Source organism: Agelaius phoeniceus, chromosome 2 (assembly GCF_051311805.1).
Source record: "Agelaius phoeniceus isolate bAgePho1 chromosome 2, bAgePho1.hap1, whole genome shotgun sequence".
Classification (NCBI taxonomy): Eukaryota; Metazoa; Chordata; class Aves; order Passeriformes; family Icteridae; genus Agelaius; species Agelaius phoeniceus.
In genome coordinates, this window is record NC_135266.1 from 89,107,802 (window position 1) to 89,126,305 (window position 18,504).

General features: G+C 47.4%; 1 protein-coding gene across 16 annotated transcripts in view; it reads left to right on the top strand.

The window, feature by feature from the left end:
- LOC129134828 (trypsin I-P1-like) overlaps positions 1–13,878 on the top strand; it is a 63,919-nt gene extending 50,041 nt beyond the window's left edge. For 2 of the 16 annotated variants that reach the window (XM_077174165.1, XM_077174166.1), the window contains exons 2-6: positions 8,823–8,909; positions 9,614–9,782; positions 10,385–10,638; positions 11,247–11,383; positions 11,779–12,044. In XM_077174165.1, the coding sequence (XP_077030280.1) occupies positions 8,870–8,909; positions 9,614–9,782; positions 10,385–10,638; positions 11,247–11,383; positions 11,779–11,928 (750 nt within the window). In that variant the 5' untranslated portion in view covers positions 8,823–8,869 and the 3' untranslated portion in view covers positions 11,929–12,044. Of the gene's footprint in view, positions 1–31; positions 3,858–4,600; positions 8,910–9,613; positions 9,783–10,384; positions 10,639–11,246; positions 11,384–11,778; positions 12,045–13,350 lie in introns of those variants that run through there. The other 14 variants (XM_077174161.1, XM_077174162.1, XM_077174164.1 and 11 more) reach the window with 14 other exon arrangements.
- Positions 13,879–18,504: the final 4,626 nt, after the last annotated feature.

The following is an 18,504-nucleotide window of genomic DNA, read 5'->3' on the forward strand; positions in this document are numbered from 1 at the left end:
TGACATGGTCTTTAAGGTCCATTCCAATCCCTTAACATTCTGCAATTGTATGCTTCTGTAATTCTATGATTCTGTGTTGTGTTGATTGGAATTGATCTGGTTCTTGATTTCGGTCAAGAACCATATTTCCAGTCCATCATTTTCTGAAAGCTCTAGTTTTCACATGCCATAAGTGAGCTGGTGGCTTACTTACATTATCCTTCAGACACAGAGGTTCCCCTGAAGCACCTGCAGGGAAAATGCACATGAGCTCCTCCCAATTCAGATGCTGGTGCTCCTCCCAAGAGGACGGATTTTTAAATCAACACAATGTGTTTCAATGAAAATCTCCTGGACACGTTACTTGATGTGCATCTCATGGAATGATTTTGCTGTGTGTGCGAGCAGCAGTAACAACAGACTCTAATAAATTATTTGACTCTTGTCTTATTGGCTAATGAAAATGATTGCACAGTTGTCAAAGAATTGGAACTTGGACCTGCCCGTTCTCTCATGGATTTCAAACACCAATGTTACTGGTCAACAAGCACACACTACAGAAATAATCTAGTATGCTGAGATGCTGTAATTATTATTTGTAAATAAAAATATCCCATGTTCCAGGACACTGGCACTCTATAACAATTTAAATTTCTGGGAAAAATACAAAATTATTCTTACCCTGCTTCCTAGGCTAGGAAAAAATAGGTAAATTTCTTTTGCAACATGTAAAACTAGTGAGAAAATTATCTGTCTCTTCAATAATTAAGGGCAAGATGGATTATAGACTCTTTATCATTGCTAGGTCAATAGTACATCTACTATGTCATTAGCAAAAAGCATTTTTGTCCATTTTCTGCATGATCTGTGTTACTGACTTTGATGACAAACCCCTTCTGCTCCTTATGGAGAGCTGACTATTGTAAAGGGATGAATAAAGTCCAATCTTGTTCACACCTTCCCCTCCATACAAAAGTAGTATTAAATACCTGAGAATTTCCAGCAGATGGCCAACATGTTGATTAGTGTCCAAGATGATTAGGTGGCACATGACATACAAGAAAAAATGAGAGACTTGCTATTCTTTGCTTGGAGAGCAGAAAGCTAAGGGCAGGTGGGTCTAGGGGAGGTGTAATTCCAACCTTTCACTACCAAAAAAGGCAGATGTAGGGAAATACAGTGCATGCCATAATGACAAGTTGGAATGGTTAGGGAATGCAGGAATAAAAGGAAAAGAACTTGCCCTTGAGGGTCCTACTGTGCCAGAAAAGAGAATGCCCAGAAAGATTGTAGTATCTCCCTCCTTGCAGGTTTCCAATTCTCAGATGGGTAAGTCTCTAAGCAACCTCTTCCAGGTTACAAACTGGAATTGCTTTAAGTTGGAGGTTGGACCACAGACCTCCACCCCGTGGATGTTCCTTCAGGTAAAAAGTATTCTGTGATTCTATGAAATCGTCTCTTGATTGTCAAAGGGCACAAAGTACACAGACATTTAAACTGGATATGACACTTCAATACCACTTCTTGCTATAAACATCCCACTGTATTTCTTTCATGCTGGGCAAAGTGAAAATAACTAATGTAAAATGTCCCTGTCTTAAGATCTCCAGTATGTATAGCTAAGACACACAAAAAAGGCAGGAAGATAAATAGACAGAAGGGTAATGCTATTTGCTCAAGGATCAGTGGAATAGTACAAGATTACTGTCAGAGGCAGAGTTAAGACGTGTACCACTGAGCAATATTCTAGGGAAAAAACATATTTCTTTATGCTGTTAAAATGCCACACTTCTCTCATAGGCATAATTAAAAATATAAGTTTTCCTATGTAATAATTTGCCAATGAGCTGATACAGACATTCCTATACAGTCATTAACAACTACAGTTATGATTATTGGGCTTGCCAATTACAGTTTCATTAGGATGTCTTGGAAATGTAGAAGAAAAGGAGGAAATGGTGGAAGAGCTGGCAGAAGCAAGGAGTGGCAGTGAGTAGCAGAAGGCCATAGAGGAGCAGAAGGAGGAGGCAATGGAGAAGGTGACAAAAGAAGTTGCAAAGGGCTGCAGCAGAAGCAGAGAAGGAGGAGGTGACAGAGGAAGAGATGTAAGAAAAGGTGGTAGAAGAGAAGAAGATGGTGAATGAGATGACAGAGTAGGTGACAAAAGAAGCTGGAAGAAGGTGGTGAATAAGAGAAGGTGGAGGGAGTGGAAGGTGGCAGAGGCCAAAGATGGAGGTATACAGTGGCTAAAGGGTGGAAGTCATGGAATGGTGTGATGGTGAAATGCAGTGGTAAAGGCAGTGAGACAGGAGGCAGCTTTGGCATATGGAGGCAGTGGCTGATTAATTCAGCAGTGGAAGGTGGCAGCAGTGGGAGGTGGCAGAAGGCAGCAACAGGAGGCAGTGATGAAATGTGACAGCAGACTGCATCGACGGGAGCTGGTGGCAGAAGAAAGCAGTGGAGGAAGACAGCAGAGACAGGCGGCGCATGAAGGCAGCAGCGGTGGAAGGAGGCATCAAAAAATGGTGGTGGAAGAAGACAGAATAAGGTGGAGGTGGCAGAAGGGAGGCATTTGCGTTGGAAGGTGGCTGTGGCAGATGAAGGCAACAGAAACAGACAGAAAAATAGAAGGAGGAGGCAATGGTGGAGGGAACAAAAAAAGGCAGAGGAAGAAAGCCACAGAATAAAGAAGAAGGAAATGGAGGAGGCAAAGGAAAAATGTTGTAAGAAGAGAAGGAGAAGGCTACAGACAAGGCAATGAAGTAAGGTGGCAGAAGACATTGGAAAAAGAGAAAGAGGAGGCCTTGGAAGAAGACAAGTGAAGGAAGGGGAGGAGGAGACTGTGAAAGTAAAGAAGGAAGAAACAACTGAGGAGGCAGTAGAAGACAATGGTGAAGAAGGCAATGGAAGAAGAAGCAAGAGACAACATAGGAGGTGAAGGAAAAAGGTGGCAGAAGAAGTGAAGGAGGAGGCAATGGCAGTGGTGGAAAAAGGCAGTGAAGGAGGAGGGGGCAGACAGAAGGCAGCAAAATGCAGCAGAAGTATGTGATGGAAGAAGAAAAGGAGGATGTGAAAAAAGGCAATGGAAGAAGGTGCTGAAATTAGGAATGAAGGAAGTGATGAAGAATGTGACGAGGTAATTGATGGAAGGAGACACCAGAAAAATGTGGTGGAAGAAAAGGAGGATGTGATGGTGCGGGTGACAAAAGAAGATGGCAGAGGAAAAGAAGACAGAGGGAATGGAGAAGGTGGTAGAATAAAGTCTCAGAAGACTGCAGCAAAAAAAAGAGAAGGAAGACTTGATGGAAGAAGGTGTTGGAAAAAGAGCAGGAGGCAATGGAAGAAGGCAGTGTGAGAAGAAGGCCATAGAAGAAAGCAGAGGATGAAAGTGGTAGAAGAAGGTGGTGTAAGAAGAAAAGGAGGAGGAGGAGACAGAAGAAGTAGAATAGAATAAGGAAGTGGAAGAAGGGGGCAGCAGAAAGGAAGGAGGAGGCAATGGAAGAAAATGTTGGAAGATTAGGAGAAGATGAAGGAGGAGATGGAGGAGGTGACTGTTCTTTTGGCTGGCATAGAGTTAATTTTCTTCTTAGTAGTTGGTGCAGCACTATGTTTTTAATAAGAGAATAATATTGATAACACACTGATGGTCGTTCCTATGTAGTGCTTACTCCATGTCAAGGACTTTTCAGCTTTCCATGCTCTACCAGCAAGGAGGTGAACATGAAGCTGTGGGGGAGCATAGCTGGGACAACTGACACTAACTGGCCAAAAGGATATTCCACACCACAGAATGCCATCCTTAGAATATAAACTGGGAGGAGTTGGACAGAAAGAACTAATCACTGCCCAGAGACAGGCTGAGCATCGCTCAGCAGGTGGTAAGCAATTGCACTTTTTCTGGTGTTTTCTTTTTCTGTTGTTTTTTTTTTTTTTTTTTTTTTTTTTTTTTAAGAATTAAACAGTTCTTATCTCAAGTCACAAAGTTTTTTACATTTTTTTCTCCTCCCCATTCAGCTGGAGGAGTGGAAGTGAGGGACTGAGTGAGCGGCTGCATTGTACCTAGATGCTGGCTGGGGTTAAAGCATAATGATCCATTTTTGGTGCCAATGTGGGGCATGAAGGGTTGAGATAACTACACATCTGACCAAAGTGTGATGAAGCAAAATAATTTTTTGCATATTTTTAAACAAAACTAAAGCATTCATTTATATCAGCTTATGATACGATAGAACTGCTAGTCTTGAAACTAATCTGATCTGTGTGCTCAGCATTGCTGTCACCTCTGTGTTTTGGGAGCCATCTATTGGGAACTATTAATAATTACATGCTTTGCCTTTTCTCCTTGCAGAGCCAATATAAGAGAGAAAATCCTTCCTTCCTTCCTTCCTCCCTCCCTTCCTTCCTTCCTTCCTTCCTTCCTTCCTTCCTTCCTTCCTTCCTTCCTTCCTTCCTTCCTTCCTTCCTTCCTTCCTTCCTTCCTTCCTTCCTTCCTTCCTTCCTTCCTTCCTTCCTTCCTTCCTTCCTTCCTTCCTTCCTTCCTTCCTTCCTTCCTTCCTTCCTTCCTTCCTCCCTCCCTCCCTCCCTCCCTCCCTCCCTCCCTCCCTCCCTCCCTCCCTCCCTTCCTCCCTTCCTCCTTCCTTCCTTCCTCCCTGCCTCCCTCCCTCTCTACAACTCCTGCAGAAAGCACTTAGGGAGACTCAAGATTGATCCCTAGGCTTTTGGAGTCAGGTATACTGAGGATCTGAGGTCTGTATGCTCCACCTTAAAAAGAGATACTGCCACTAGAATAATAGGAAGGAGTTACAGTGGAAGAGGGGTGGCAAAAGAATGGAAAGGAAGATGGAAGCAGTAGAAGACAAGGAGAAAGGGATGAAGAAGAGAGTGGAATAAGGTAGCAGAAGAACATGTCAGAAGGTTTTATTGGAAGAACGGGAAGAAGAGAAGGAACAGGGATGTGGATGATCTGCAGTAGAAGATGACAGAGGAAGGGACAGAAGGAGGCAGCAAAAGAAGGCAGTGGAAGAAGAAAAACGGGCAGTGACTGAAGAAGGTGGCAAAAGAATACGGCAGAAAAATAGAAGGTGGCAATGGAAAAGTTGACAGAGGATGTCTGCCAAAGAGTTGACAGTGGTGAAGAAAAGCAGCATAAATAGGGAAGGAAGAGACAGTAGACAATAAAAGAAGGCAGCAGAATTTTAGAAAGAGGAGTCAATGGAAGAGGTAGTGGACAAAGATGTTAGAAGAAGAAAAGGATGATTAGGTGACTTAAGGAGACCACAGCAGGCTGTGGCAGTAAACAGTAGTGGAAAAAGACAAGGATCTCTCTTTGGGGAATGTTTTTAACCATACCAAACCCTCTCCCTCTCCTCTGACTCTGCCCATCCCTCTCCTATGTGAATGCGGGGGGTGAAAGCGGGTTGGAGACAAAAGAACCACTCACCTGATGTTCATGTGGCAACAGAGTTTATTCTTCAGCTCTTCTTTATAAAGGGCATTTGAAAAACTCAGACTGGATAGCTCATATATCTGGTCTTTTATGCCCCCCAAATCCTGGACCAGTGATATGCTTGCAGCTTAGGAAGGAACATAATTGGTTGAAGTTCCCGTCAGTTAACCCAGGGGCTAGCTTATGGAGCTGGCTGGGTAGCTGAATTCATTTGCTCAGTACAAGCCAGCTTGTACAGTGATGCAACGTGGCAACACTCCTACTTTCCCAGTTTCTTCTCCACCAAACTGGAGACTGTACCTTGGTTGCCACAGCCTTGCTTGGCCACACTCCTCACTAGATGCCTGGTTTCTCTGCCTCAGAAAAGGAAGCAAGAAGAGTGCAGGAAGATATCATACCAAGGCAACTGGAGAATATCCAGGACACAGGGAAATTTTGCTCAAAGGCTAGAGAAGAAAATGTGCATCACCATCAGTTGCTCTCTGGATCAGATTTAAATAATGATGCAAGCAATACAGAAACAAGCTTTAGGGGAAGGAAGACATAAGCATCTCTATCTAGGTAAGCTTTCTGAGAGAGAGAGAAGAGAAGTTGTGTGGAAAGCAATGTTCTGAGTAGTCTTTATGTTTCCCAGGAAAGACAGGTATTTTACTCCCCCAGCAAACCATTTGTAACTCAGAATTATTAGGGCGAGTGTTCCCATCATTTAAGCCCTATCTCCACTTCCATATCTGCCTGAACAAGAACAGCCCAGCAGCACTGTCAGATAAATCCACCTTCTAACACACATCTTTGTCAGGTCAGACCTGACCTGTGCCCTCCCATGCTGCTCAAAAGGGGCTGAGATGCTCCCAGGAGACCTTCTATGCTGCAGCAAATGAAGGCATGAGTTTAGGTAACTCTCCAGACCCTTGCAGGATTTAAGCAACCATGACTTTCCTCCAGAGAGATATATAATAATCTTTGGTCTCTTTCTGGGCTGTAGTAGCAGGGAACATTCCAACACCAGGCCGTTCCTGGGGACAAGGGAGATTGGATCGGATGTCCTTCATCCTCATAGCCCTCCAAGGATTTTTCTTCCTTGCGTCCCTTCTCGTTTGAGGTAATGTAAATGCTTTCCATCCATGAAAACCTCTGGAAAGGACTTCATAGCATTCCTAAAAAAGAGGAAGTTTCCTTTGCTTGCTCTGAACAAGCCACCCCACCAAGTTTTGCATGCTACTCCCTAAGACACAATAAGCAAACCCATTGTTCCCCAGGTTCCTCAGGCCACTCATAATTTTATAAATCCCTGTCATGTCCTACATCCTCTTTCTCTCCAGGACACTAAGAATCCATGTCTTTGGCAAGGGGAGAAATAGAAAAAAAGTATTGTGGCCATAGGTTAAAGAGAAATACAGGCATAGAGAACAATGCAAGAGGCTGTGACAGCAGTTTTGTTCAGGTGTGGAGAGATGGAGCATAAGAAGCTTTGGAGAATGTATCAGCTTCTCCCAGAAAGGAGACAGGCAGGAAGAGAGAATTAATGCAACCTCCACCAACAGGTTCTGTGAGGCATAAAAGGACTACCCTCAGAAACTCCTCCTGTTTTATGCTCCTAGAAAGCTTTATCTCTGTCAGCCCATGGTTTTACCAGGTTTCTTTTTCCCAGGATCTTGCATCAGCCTGGACAAATGTATTTTTTTTTATCTGAGTCTAGTGTTGATACAGCTGACTGAAGTATTTAAACTAGGAACATGAAGTTCGAGAAGTACAAGCTGCCATTGCTTGTCCATTGATAATACCTAACACAGCTGCTCTTGAGTCACCATCTCTCCCCCTTCCTGTGCCCCTAGAGCCACCAGCTTTCTTCTGCAGAATAACTGCATGAAATGAAAAACTTGTTTGTAATAATAAATGTACACCCTTGAGTGTATTCTTTGAAAGAGCCTGAAAAAAAAATTACACTACGTCTACAGAATGTTCAGCAGCACATCTGATGGCAGCCCTTGTCTATGCCAATGGCAAGTTTTGGAACAAGAAAGTAGAAATTTCAAACTAAACACTATTGTAAACTGGAAATTTTTCTTGCTCCATTTAGTTATGATGGGATTGGACAGCTTCGGTAATTTTTGACCCTCCTAGTCCTATTACGGATATTTTCCTTTCCCACAGGAACCTTCCAATCCTTCTTTCTTTCACAGGATACAGCATGCTTGTAAGAAAGCTGTGCAGTAATACCAGTTTAAAGGCCAACACAATTCATGCACCACCTTAGAGGAGGCCCTGGCCTTGGACTTGTACTTCAACATGAAGGAAAATTTCCCTCTGGACAGTGACACTGTGCGTATCAGTCCTCCAGGGTCTACAAAATTTCAATCAAAAAATGTAGAGGAAGAGTATTCTGATTTAGTGTCTCAAGCTATTCCAGCATTTCCAAACATACGGCTTCTCTTTAATATCTCTGGAGGAAATCCTGTGTCTTTCAGGAGCTAACATGATGAAGTTGGCAGCTGCTTGGAGAATGAACATGATTATTCAGCAAAACATTAAGCTTTAGGAAACTTTGCATCATGACAGAAATCCCCACTCCTGCAGATTTAAGAAGATCTCATTATTTTTGTTTGCAGCATTATTGTCCATCTACATTACACTCATAAACATCAGCATTGTACTGAAATTCTTGTGTAGCAAAAATGAGTCTGTAGAACATTCCAAAGATGAATAAAAGCACGGTTTAGTACTTAGGCAGACATTTTAATACCGTTTAGGGGAGAGAAATTAGAAAAGGGAGATGGTGAGCATTCCCATATTTGAACTATTTGACTTGGGAAACGGTTGGGGCACAGGATCGTTTTTCTACCCTCCCTTTTGAAATGACAATGGAGGAATTTGATTTAGGAAATCACTGTATTGCATATGGTAAAAACACACATTATTCAAGAAAAGGAATTTGCTAAAATAAACTGAACAAAGTTAGCCACTGGGTTTGCTGGAATTTTTTGCTTTTGTTTCCCAAATAAATGCAATGTATCTCTCTGTCCACTACTTAAATATGCAACTTCAGGTAAAAACATGCATTTTTAAGAAAGATACCATCAGCACAGAGGAATCTGAAAGAGGTTTGAGAGTTGTTATTCCTGTTGTACAGGTGCTGTGTATAAGAATGAGACAGACAAACAACTACACGTCTTCCAAAGTCAAAAGGTATTTTTAGATTGAAGGCTACTTTACAGAATAATTAGAATAGCTCTCTATCTTAGCAGAGGTTTATGATTAACGTGTATGACATTTGTACATTCTACCAATGCCTGTTAATGCCCACATTTGGATCTTCAAATTTTCCACTGTGTACTTTTTGTCTGGAGAAAACCTTGGACTAGAGATAAGACCATCACCAAAAACGTATTTCTAGCAGCTCCCACGTCCAGTCAGCCAGTCTGGGTTTGAGGTCGAATCGAGACCATGAAGTGCCTGCTGCTTCTTGCCTTTATTGGGGTGGCTGGTGAGTATATCTTTTCTTTCTATTTCTGCCATTTAATAGGAAGCTGATTTTCTAAATCAAAACTGCAAGGTAGCCTGTTGTGGGAAAGCCAAGTCCAGTTTTGACTTGCACAAGTCAGAGCCCTGCAGCTTCCATCTTCTGTCTGCTCATAATGCCTTGTGCCACAAGCTGGGGAATGAACGCCTTCATAGGGGTTCCCGACCCAGCTATGGAGATGTGGCCACAGCTTCAGAAAAAGGCTGCCTCCTCCTTCGGGACTAAGGAGTGCACAGGGAATAGCTGTGGACCAGGAAGGCCTAAAGCAACTGCAAAATTTTGGACCCTCAGTCGGTGCTCCAAGAAGATATCACTGCACAGTAGTTTTTACTTTTTCCCTCAGTCAACCCTTGACTGTTTCAGTAGATGGGATTCGGGAAAGACACACCCGTGATCTGATCCAACAAGAATATTTCAGTGTCCCTATGTTCTCAGGGAGTAGCCAGCAGGGCTTTAGTTGCAGATACGTGAGGCACCCGTGTAAGTCTGATCCCCTTCTTTGAGGTGCAGCAAATGCATGTGCCTTAGACCTGCCCAGCAGCGCTGCCCTGAGTGTCCATAGAAGGGGAGCCTACAAGTGAGGGGCTTCAGACAGGCAGCCACAGGGCAGATTACAGGCCCCATTACCTTAGGCCAGCTGTTGACACGTGGCACTTCTTGTCCCGCAGTTGCCTTCCCCACCTTTGCTGAAGACGATGATGACAAGATTGTGGGAGGCTACACCTGCGCAAAGAACTCTGTGCCCTATCAGGTGTCCCTGAATTCTGGATATCACTTCTGTGGAGGTTCCCTCATCAGCAGCCAGTGGGTCCTGTCGGCTGCTCACTGCTACAAATCGTGAGTGGAAAAATTACATCCTTCTATATCCTACTTCTGTCTTCCAGTTCCCTTCTAGCAGGAATTCTGAGCTATGAGATAGCAATACGTAAGTGCCTCCATTCTCACCGGAGACAGCCAAGGGATGGGTGGATCATTCAGGAAGCCAGGCTGAGGCATCCTGAGGGGTTTTCCACTTCTGCAAACGTTCCTGTGAATGCAGAGCGTTTTCTGAAATAACAATGGGATAATCAAGCAGAGAGGTCTAGGCTTTGATTCCTTATCAATTGCATGAATCTTGCTAAAGCATTCTCCCTGGAGAACAGGAAGAGGATCGAGGTCTGGCTGGAGCCATTTGCCTTGTCCCAGAATATTTGTATCTAGTGCTGCTCTGTATTCAACTGCTGCCATGTATTTACAGACCCACAGAAATTCACCACCCATGCATGGAGTGGGTTAAGATCTCAGTGTGGATTCCCAGGGCTCCCTGCAGGACAAGAAAGATCCCCTGCCCCAGAAGGCTTCTGTGGCAGTGGTGTTGGAGCAAGTGCACTCAGTGCCAGGGAGGTTTCTCTCAACCTTCCCCCAGCAGTAAAGGACACGCTGTGCCTTCTGTTTTCCAGTCGCATCCAAGTGCAGCTCGGGAAACACAACCTGGAGCTCACCGAATCCACACAGCAGTTTATCAACTCTGCTAAAGTCATCCGCCACTCTGGCTTCAGCTCCTACACCCTGGACAATGACATCATGCTCATCAAGCTGGCCACCCCAGCCACTCTCAGCAATGCTGTCCAAACCGTTCCTCTGCCTACCAGCTGCGTGGCCGCCGGCACCACCTGCCTGATCTCCGGCTGGGGCAACACTCTCAGCAGTGGCAGTGAGTACTCTGGGGGAGCCTACAGACCCTCGGGGGCCCAGGACAGTCTCTAGGACCTGGCCATTAACCCCCAACAGGACAGGCTAAAACACAGGGATGTGCTGTGGGACAGCTTTTTGGAGTGATGTGTCAATGTAGGGACTGCACAGTTAATGTCAACAGAGTTGTCAATTCTCTGAGAGTAAGGGTGAAGTCTGGGACTGTGCAACTTGAATTCCTACCAGAGATCTCTGTTCCCTCACGCCGATGGTCAGAGATGTCCATGGCCAGTGGTGCCTATTCCATTGGACCTGCACCAGAGGAGAGGATGGTTTTCCTGAGGCTCAGGTTTCCTCCAGTGTATGTATCACAAGAGCGGCCCCTCCCTTGCCAACTGATGAACTTCCAGGTACCAGAAAAGTTAAGGTGGCTGCAGTGTAGAATGGTGGGCCCATGGGTAGAATTTGTTCCATCTCTACAGAAGGGACCCATGCTGTGCTTACTGTGGACAGGAAGCAGGATGGCTGCTAGAACAGGGCGTCCAGCATTTGCTTTTCTGCTAAGATCTTCCCCGAGCTCTGAAAAGGACTCAGCAATGCCAGCAACCATCTCTCCCTATTTCTTTGCAGCTAACTACCCGGACCAGCTGCAGTGCCTGAAGGCTCCGGTCCTCACCGCCGAGCAGTGCTCTGATGCCTACCCTGGGCAAATTACCAAGAACATGATGTGTGTCGGATACGTGGAGGGAGGAAAAGACTCCTGCCAGGTAACTCATCTGCCTCTCCTCTCCCAGGCATTTCTCTCCCACCTTTTCCCAGCTGAAGAGGCCTTCACATTACAGAGTCAGCTATACTCACTGCACTGGTAAATCTGAGTTTCTGAATGACAGCAGAGGCTTCAGGCACACATATCCTGAAGGTTTGCCAATGCTGCATCCGGCAAAAGCAGGCAGCTGACTCATCCTTAGCTGTGGTGCACTTGGAGCTCAAGTCAGGCATGGTAGCATCAGGTGGAGAGTGTGAATCAGGAGCAGCCTTGGTAGAACTTTTGTGCAGAGTACACCCGGCAGGGCTTCCTCTGGGGTCAGTGATCTCAGGGATCTCTGGCTCCTTGCTCAGGCTGATGCCATTTGCTGAATATCCATACCCTTTGTGTGCACAGGGAGATTCCGGCGGTCCCGTGGTCTGCAATGGACAGCTCCAGGGCATTGTCTCCTGGGGTTATGGATGTGCCCAGCGGGGCTATCCCGGAGTTTACACCAAGGTTTGCAACTACGTCTCCTGGATCCAGTCCACCATGGCCTCCAACTGAGATGCTTGTTTGGTGCGACCTGTATTTTCTCATCATCATTTCTGTTCTTTTGGCTCTGTACAAGCAAAAATTATGAGAAATTAATAAAGACTTTCAGGCACCCCTATTTTGTGCATTGTTTTTCTGGGAAGTTCCATAGCCTGTGATACGGAGCAGATAGATAGTGTATGCAACAGAGAAGGAAGTATTTAATATTTTCAGTGCCTATAGAACTGGAAGCATCTTGGAAAACTTTACAGACTTGTTTTTACAAGTCTTTCAGTCAGTTATTTTCAGTTGTTTCTGAAACCTCTCATTTATGAAAGTTACACCACATTTCTAACTTTGAAAAGGCCATTTCAGGCTTCTGCCAAGCCCTTCTGTAGCACTTCTGATCCACTGTAGAGGATGCTGCCCTGAATTGCCTACCATTCATTAGCCCCAGTGCAAAGGACAGTGCAGGGTCTCAGAGGAATCTGATGCTCACCTAAATGTTCATAATCCATCAAGAACAGAAGCTGGGAATTCCTTGCTGGAGTGTGAAGCACAGGCTTGGTCAGGGGAGCTGCAGCTCATGCCATAGCAGTGGGGACATGGAGATGCTGTCTGGTGCTCAGGTTCTTGTGGGTAAAGCCCAGTCAGCCGCTGGGTGTTACAGGCACTCCCTCACTACCCCCTTGCCCTGGTGGGATGGGAAAAAGGGTAGAACTGACAGGTTGAGATTCCCATCCTTCCCTCCACACCCACCCACACCCAGCCTGCCCCTTCCACCTGCTGCATCCCTGCAGGGCTCCTGGTTTCCTGCAGAAACAGAGTTTGTGCTGACACACAGTTTGTGTCATTGCCCAGGGCTCCCATCCAGCCAATGCCTTCTCTCATTCCTTGGCCAGCCCCACCCCGAGATGTCTCACCCTCACTCACTGCTCCCTCTGCACAAACCTTTGGGCAGACACAAGGGGCAGGCTGCTGAGAGGGCAGGGCCTTTCCCCCCATGGTTCCCTGCTGTTTCTTTGTGGCCATGCTGGCCCCTCTGGGTAAGTGAACTCAAGCCAGCCCTGAGCACCTCCACTGATCCCGCTGCTGCTCTCCCAGCTGTGTAGCCACTTCCTGGCAGTGCTTCATGCTGCAGAGCATTCTGCATGCAGGATCAGCAGTCAATGTGGGGGCAATGGGAATGCCTGAATCTTCTGCAATGCCCATCTATTTGTCATTCTTTGTGCAGCCCCTAGATGGTTCCTGGTTTTGGACTCAGCCCAGGAATGCACCTTGCCTATTGAGGAGAGATTGGAAATTCCCCTGCTGATCTGAAGAGCTGTCCCATGCCTTGAACTGCTCCCTTGGCTGCCCAATGCCTTCTCACCCTTTCCCGACAAACTCACAGTGCCTAGTTGAGGTTTTTCCCATTTTTTCCTCTTCCTCACTGCTCCTACTTTTCCTTTCCAGTGTTAGCCCTGGAACAGTCTCCAGACATGGTGATCAAAGAAGGCCAGTCTGTGAATCTGGAATGCTCTGAGAAGAAATCCACCAGCACAGCTATGTATTGGTTTATTCTGCCTTCAGAGAAGAATTCCAGTCTGACTCTACTGGCTTCTGCACTACAACTTGGTACCGCAGCAGTGGTGGAGAAGGGTTTTGAGAGGCATTTCAAGAGCAGCAAGATAGAAGGAGACAGTATCACCCTCTCAATAGAACATGCCGTTCTCAATGACTCTGGCACATACTACTGTGCTGAGGGCGAGCACAGTGGTGAGAATGCTGAGGGAGCTGAGCACAAACTTGTCCCTGCACAAACAGGACCTGCTTTCCACCTTGTGGGTGCTGCACGAGGCAGGGTGATCACTTCTCACTCCTTAGCTGCTCTGCTTCCTAGCCTTGCCTTCCTCCTCTTCTCGGATGCTGAATGTTTATTTCTCCATCATTGTCTCTTTGCCACTCCAGGCCTCCCTCTGCATTAAACTCCTATTTGCACTACACTTGCTTTTGTCAGACCTTCTCCTTTCTACCTTCCCTTCTCCAACTTTTTCTTTGTGTCTTCACTCTGCACTCCATTGTCTTCCTCTTCCTTAACTCCAGTCAACCCTGCTCATACCTCTCACTGTCAAACAGAAGAAGTGCTTGTGTGGGAAGTTCTTGGTGCACCTGTGCATAAAGGCAAGGCCTGGCAGGTGTGGAAGTTGCCAGCACCGTGTGGCAGCTGCCCACATGCTCCTCTGCTCCAACGCCTTGTCTGTGGTTGTTCTGTGGCCAAGGAATAGGAACAGCAGAGCACAAGCCTGTGCTTACTCTGGTAAGGTGTTCACTGGATCCCTAAGTCCTCCATGCAGAGTGGTGTCTGGGGCAGGATCCACCTGCCTTCCAGTCCTTGATCCACATACAGTTTATCTTCAGCAAACATATGATAAAAATGACAGGTTGCATTAGCAAGCTGAGCAGATAACAGAAATTTCCCACAGGTTACAGTGTTCTGCACATCAGTGACTCAGATGAAGGGTAAAGAGTGTCCTTATCAAATTGCCTGATTACACCAAGTAAGGAGGAGTTTCTGATACCTGAGAAGGCTGTGCAGCCCTTCAGATGGGCCTTGACAGGTTGGAGGGATGGGCAGAGAGGAACATTCTCAAATTCAGCAAAGGCAAATGCAGGGTTCTGCACCTGGGGAGGAATTGCTCCATGCAGCAGCACAGGGAAGCACTGACCATCTGGTATTGAATATTAGACCCCGATGTTTCCGGCTGTGTCCTGCCTGGCTTCTTCTGGCCCTTGCTGCTGGACCAAAGGCGGCAGCTGTGGTGTTTCACCCCAGAGATACCTTTGGCCAGCTGGGTGCTGCAGCTGGGCACTCAGAACAAATCCAGGCAAAGTAGGAACTCAGTTTACCTTTGGTGGAAAAGGTTCAAGCAACAGTGAAGAGAAAAGAAGCGGGTTCTATCGTAGAGTCTAAATCCAGAATTTTATTTCAGCATGGTAGACCTCTGAATGTGGTAACAGCTCACCCATAGACGACCGGACCACATCGTCTTGTGTCCTTTGAAGCCCCGTGGACAGGGGGAGGGGAGGGACAGGTGAGGGCCAACCAGGTGTGAGGAGAGGAAGGCTCAAGGGATACAGACACTTGGACAGGCCAATGAGCCCGGACCTGAGGGGCATCTGCCAACCACACGACGCCCTGCTGGAATGTTAAGATTGATGGACAGCTCTGAGGCAGGAGGGCAAAAGGGGGAGGGGGAAAGGTTGGCACACCTGAGAGGGTTGGGACAGGAAATCGCACTGCAACAATCTGGGAAGCAGCTCTTCAGAGAAGGACCTGGGGGTCCTGGTGGACACAAAGCTCCCCATGAGGCAGCAATTTGTCCTGGTGTCCAACAAGCCAGTGGTGTCCTGGAATGCATTAGGAAGAGCATTGCCAGCAGGGGGAGGGAATTGAGGCTCCACTCAGCCCTGGTGAGGCACATCTGCAGTGCTGTGTCCTGTTCTGGGCTCTTTTATTGGAATATGATCCCAATATTGCCCGGTGGAATGTGTCTGGGCTCCTCTGGCCCTTGCTGCTTGACCAGAGGCGGCAGCTGTGGTGTTTCACCTCAGAGACACCTTTGGCTGGCTGTATGTTGCAGCTGGGCACTTGGAGCAAGTTCCAGGCAAGCAGGAATTCTGGTTTTACCTCTAATGGAAAGGCTTTAGGCGAGGTGAAGAGGAAGAGGAGACGGATTCTGCCGGAGGGTTCATCCAGAGTTTTATTCCATGGTCACAGATCTCCAAATCTTGGTAACAGCTCCAACAGAATCCCGACCGCAAGGTCCCGTGTCTTTGTGAGCCCGGGGACAGGGGGAGGGGAAGGGGTAGGTGAGCCACCAACCAGGTGGGAGGGGGGAGTCTCAGGGGACAATGACACCTAGACTGGCCAATGACCCCAGGGCTGAGAAGCATCTTTGGAACTGCACCAACCAGACACTGCCCTTGCTGGAATGTTAAGATTGACGGACAACACTTAGCAAGGGGGCAAGGGGGAGGGGAAGGGAGAGGTTGGCACAGCTGAAGGACTGGGAAAGGTGAACCATGATATTGCTTCACACTGCAACAGTCTTTGGTGCAAAAGAGACATGGATCTCCTGGAGAATGTCCAGGACAGGAGATGAAAGGGGATTACTAGATTGGAGCACCTCTGTAGAGAACGGGGTTGAGGAGAAAGCCTGAGGAATCTGAGCATATTGTGCTTTAAGAAGAAACAACTAAGTGGCCACCTCATCAATGTCTACAAGGAACTGAAGGCAGGGTTCCAAGAGGTGGATCCAGGTTCTTCACTGTGATGCCAAGCACTAGGAGAAGAGGCAGAAAATGATGCACAGCAAGTTCCACCTGAATCTGTGGTAAGAGTTTTGCAGTGTTGATGACCATGCAAAGGAGGAGACTGTCCAAAGAAATTGAGGAGCCCCTATCTCTGGAGATATTCCAGAGCCATGTAGAGACAGTTTTGTGCCATGTGCTCTGGGATGACTCTGCTGGAGCAGGGAGGTTGGAGCAGTGACCCCCTGAGGTCCCTTCTTGTCTGGCCCATCCCATGATTGTGTCCTGCATAACACACACCCGTGCACAGCACAGGCCTGCTCAGGGCACTCCAGGTGGTTCCCAGCCTGCAGATTCCCATGCTCATGTCCAAGCTTCCCAGCACCTAAACACAGGGCCCCACACAGCAGCCATGCCTGTTCAACAGCACTGACTCCTCAAATCCTGTGTCTTCTGCTACAGCTCCCCATGCACTGCCCTGCCCTCTGCTCACCCCAGGCAAATGGAGACCCTTTGCATGGACACATCAGGCACCTCAGGCTCCTCTCTGCTGTCGTGCTGCTGCTGCTGCTGGCAGGATCTGGGGTTCCTACAAAGCAGCCCCATCTCTTTGCTTCTTTCTACAACTACTATAGAGGAATCTGGTGTCTTTCCCTGAATCTTCTCTAGGCAGCTGGGGGAATGAATGCAATGGGACACACTCAGACCTGCAGCAGAGGATTTGGGAGGAGCTGCAGGCATTGCTGCTCTCCTCTGCTGACAGCACACAGGGGAACATCTTCAGTGCAAAGCCCTTCAGAGCCCTGGGCAGTCGGATCCCTTGATGGCCTGTGTGGGCCAGCCTCACCCTGCAGTGCACACAGCCCAGCACGCATGTGCAGAGTCTGTGCCAGAGCTCTGTGCCCAAACTCAGGGCACACAAACTGCGAGTGTCTCTTCCTGCCTGCAGGGATTTCCCACTGCCTTGGGCAGGTGAGCAAGGCTGGGTGCAGGGAAGAGGACAGGACATGGTTTTCTCCAGCTTTGTCCATTTGTGTCCTGGTGCTCTTGTGCAGAGTGCTGCAATCAAGAGGCAAGGATTATATCTGTTCTTCTCTGGCACGGAGAAGGTCAGGGTGTATCCACACATCCTGTAGGGCACACCCTTCTCCTCTGAAATGTCTCCAAGGTGAAGTGTCTCCCAAAGGATAATCCCAGTGCCGAAGCACAGGCAGCCTGTTCTCTCCTGGAGATCCCTATCTGGAATTAGAGAAGAACAGCTACAGAACTATTCTCTGCCAGGCTCCAAGAGACACCAGCTCTGCAGGTCAGCAGCTTCTCCCATCCCTGGACAACACGTCAGGCCTGACTGGGAGAAGCAGAGATTCCACATGGCAGCTTGCAGGGCTGGGACTCTGTGAGTGTGAGGGAGCCTAGGGAGGAGACAAACAGCGGGACACAGACACAACCATGCATTCCTGAGATCTCCTTGTCTTCCCATCAATTTCTGCCACTTTGTGCATCCCTGTGCACACACTCAGGCTGCCACACAGCCCCATCCTGCTGCGTGGTAGCTCTGAACTATGGCACCTACTGCAGTGCCCCCTACTCTTGCACAGCCACGCTCACACAGAGCAGGAAGCCAGAGGAGCAGAGTACAAGCAGCTCATGGCTGCCTGCAGGTGTCATTCCCCACCGTTCCTGGGCAGCCAAGAGCCTTGGTGACATTTCAGCCTCCCGCTCCCTGCCCTGCCCACCCACAGAGAGACGCATCTCTTCCTCTCCACCCTCCTCTTTCCACACCTCTGTGTCTGTGCTGGCCCCAGGGGCAGGTGCCTGGAAGGAGGGGGCCTTTCTCCATGCATTTCCACCGCTTCCTTGTGGCCATGCTGCTCCCTGTGGGTAAGTGGGCATTCCCTTCGTCCTGAGCAGCTGCACTGGAGCTGCTGCTGCTGCATCCTCAGCTCTGCTCCCAGTTGCTGGCACTGCCCCTTCCCAAGGATTCCAAGGTGAGAGTGGGAAATGAACCAGGTGAATTTACCAATGACCTATTGAATCAGGAAACCCTGCAAAGCTGTAAATTTGTTTTTTCCTGCCCCATTTTTATACTTCACTTGAGTGTACAAAAGTCATTATTTCTCCAAACAGATTTACTGTTTCATTTAAAGCTGATTTGTCTAGGGTCTTTTCATACCATCTATCTTTTTTTAGAGATGCAGATCACAGTCCCATTGCTTTCTGATATCCTGTTGTCATTACATTCATACTTGAATCACTGGTACTTATGACTTCTTCAATGCATTTAACTTCCCACCTACCATCTCCTGTCTCTCCAGG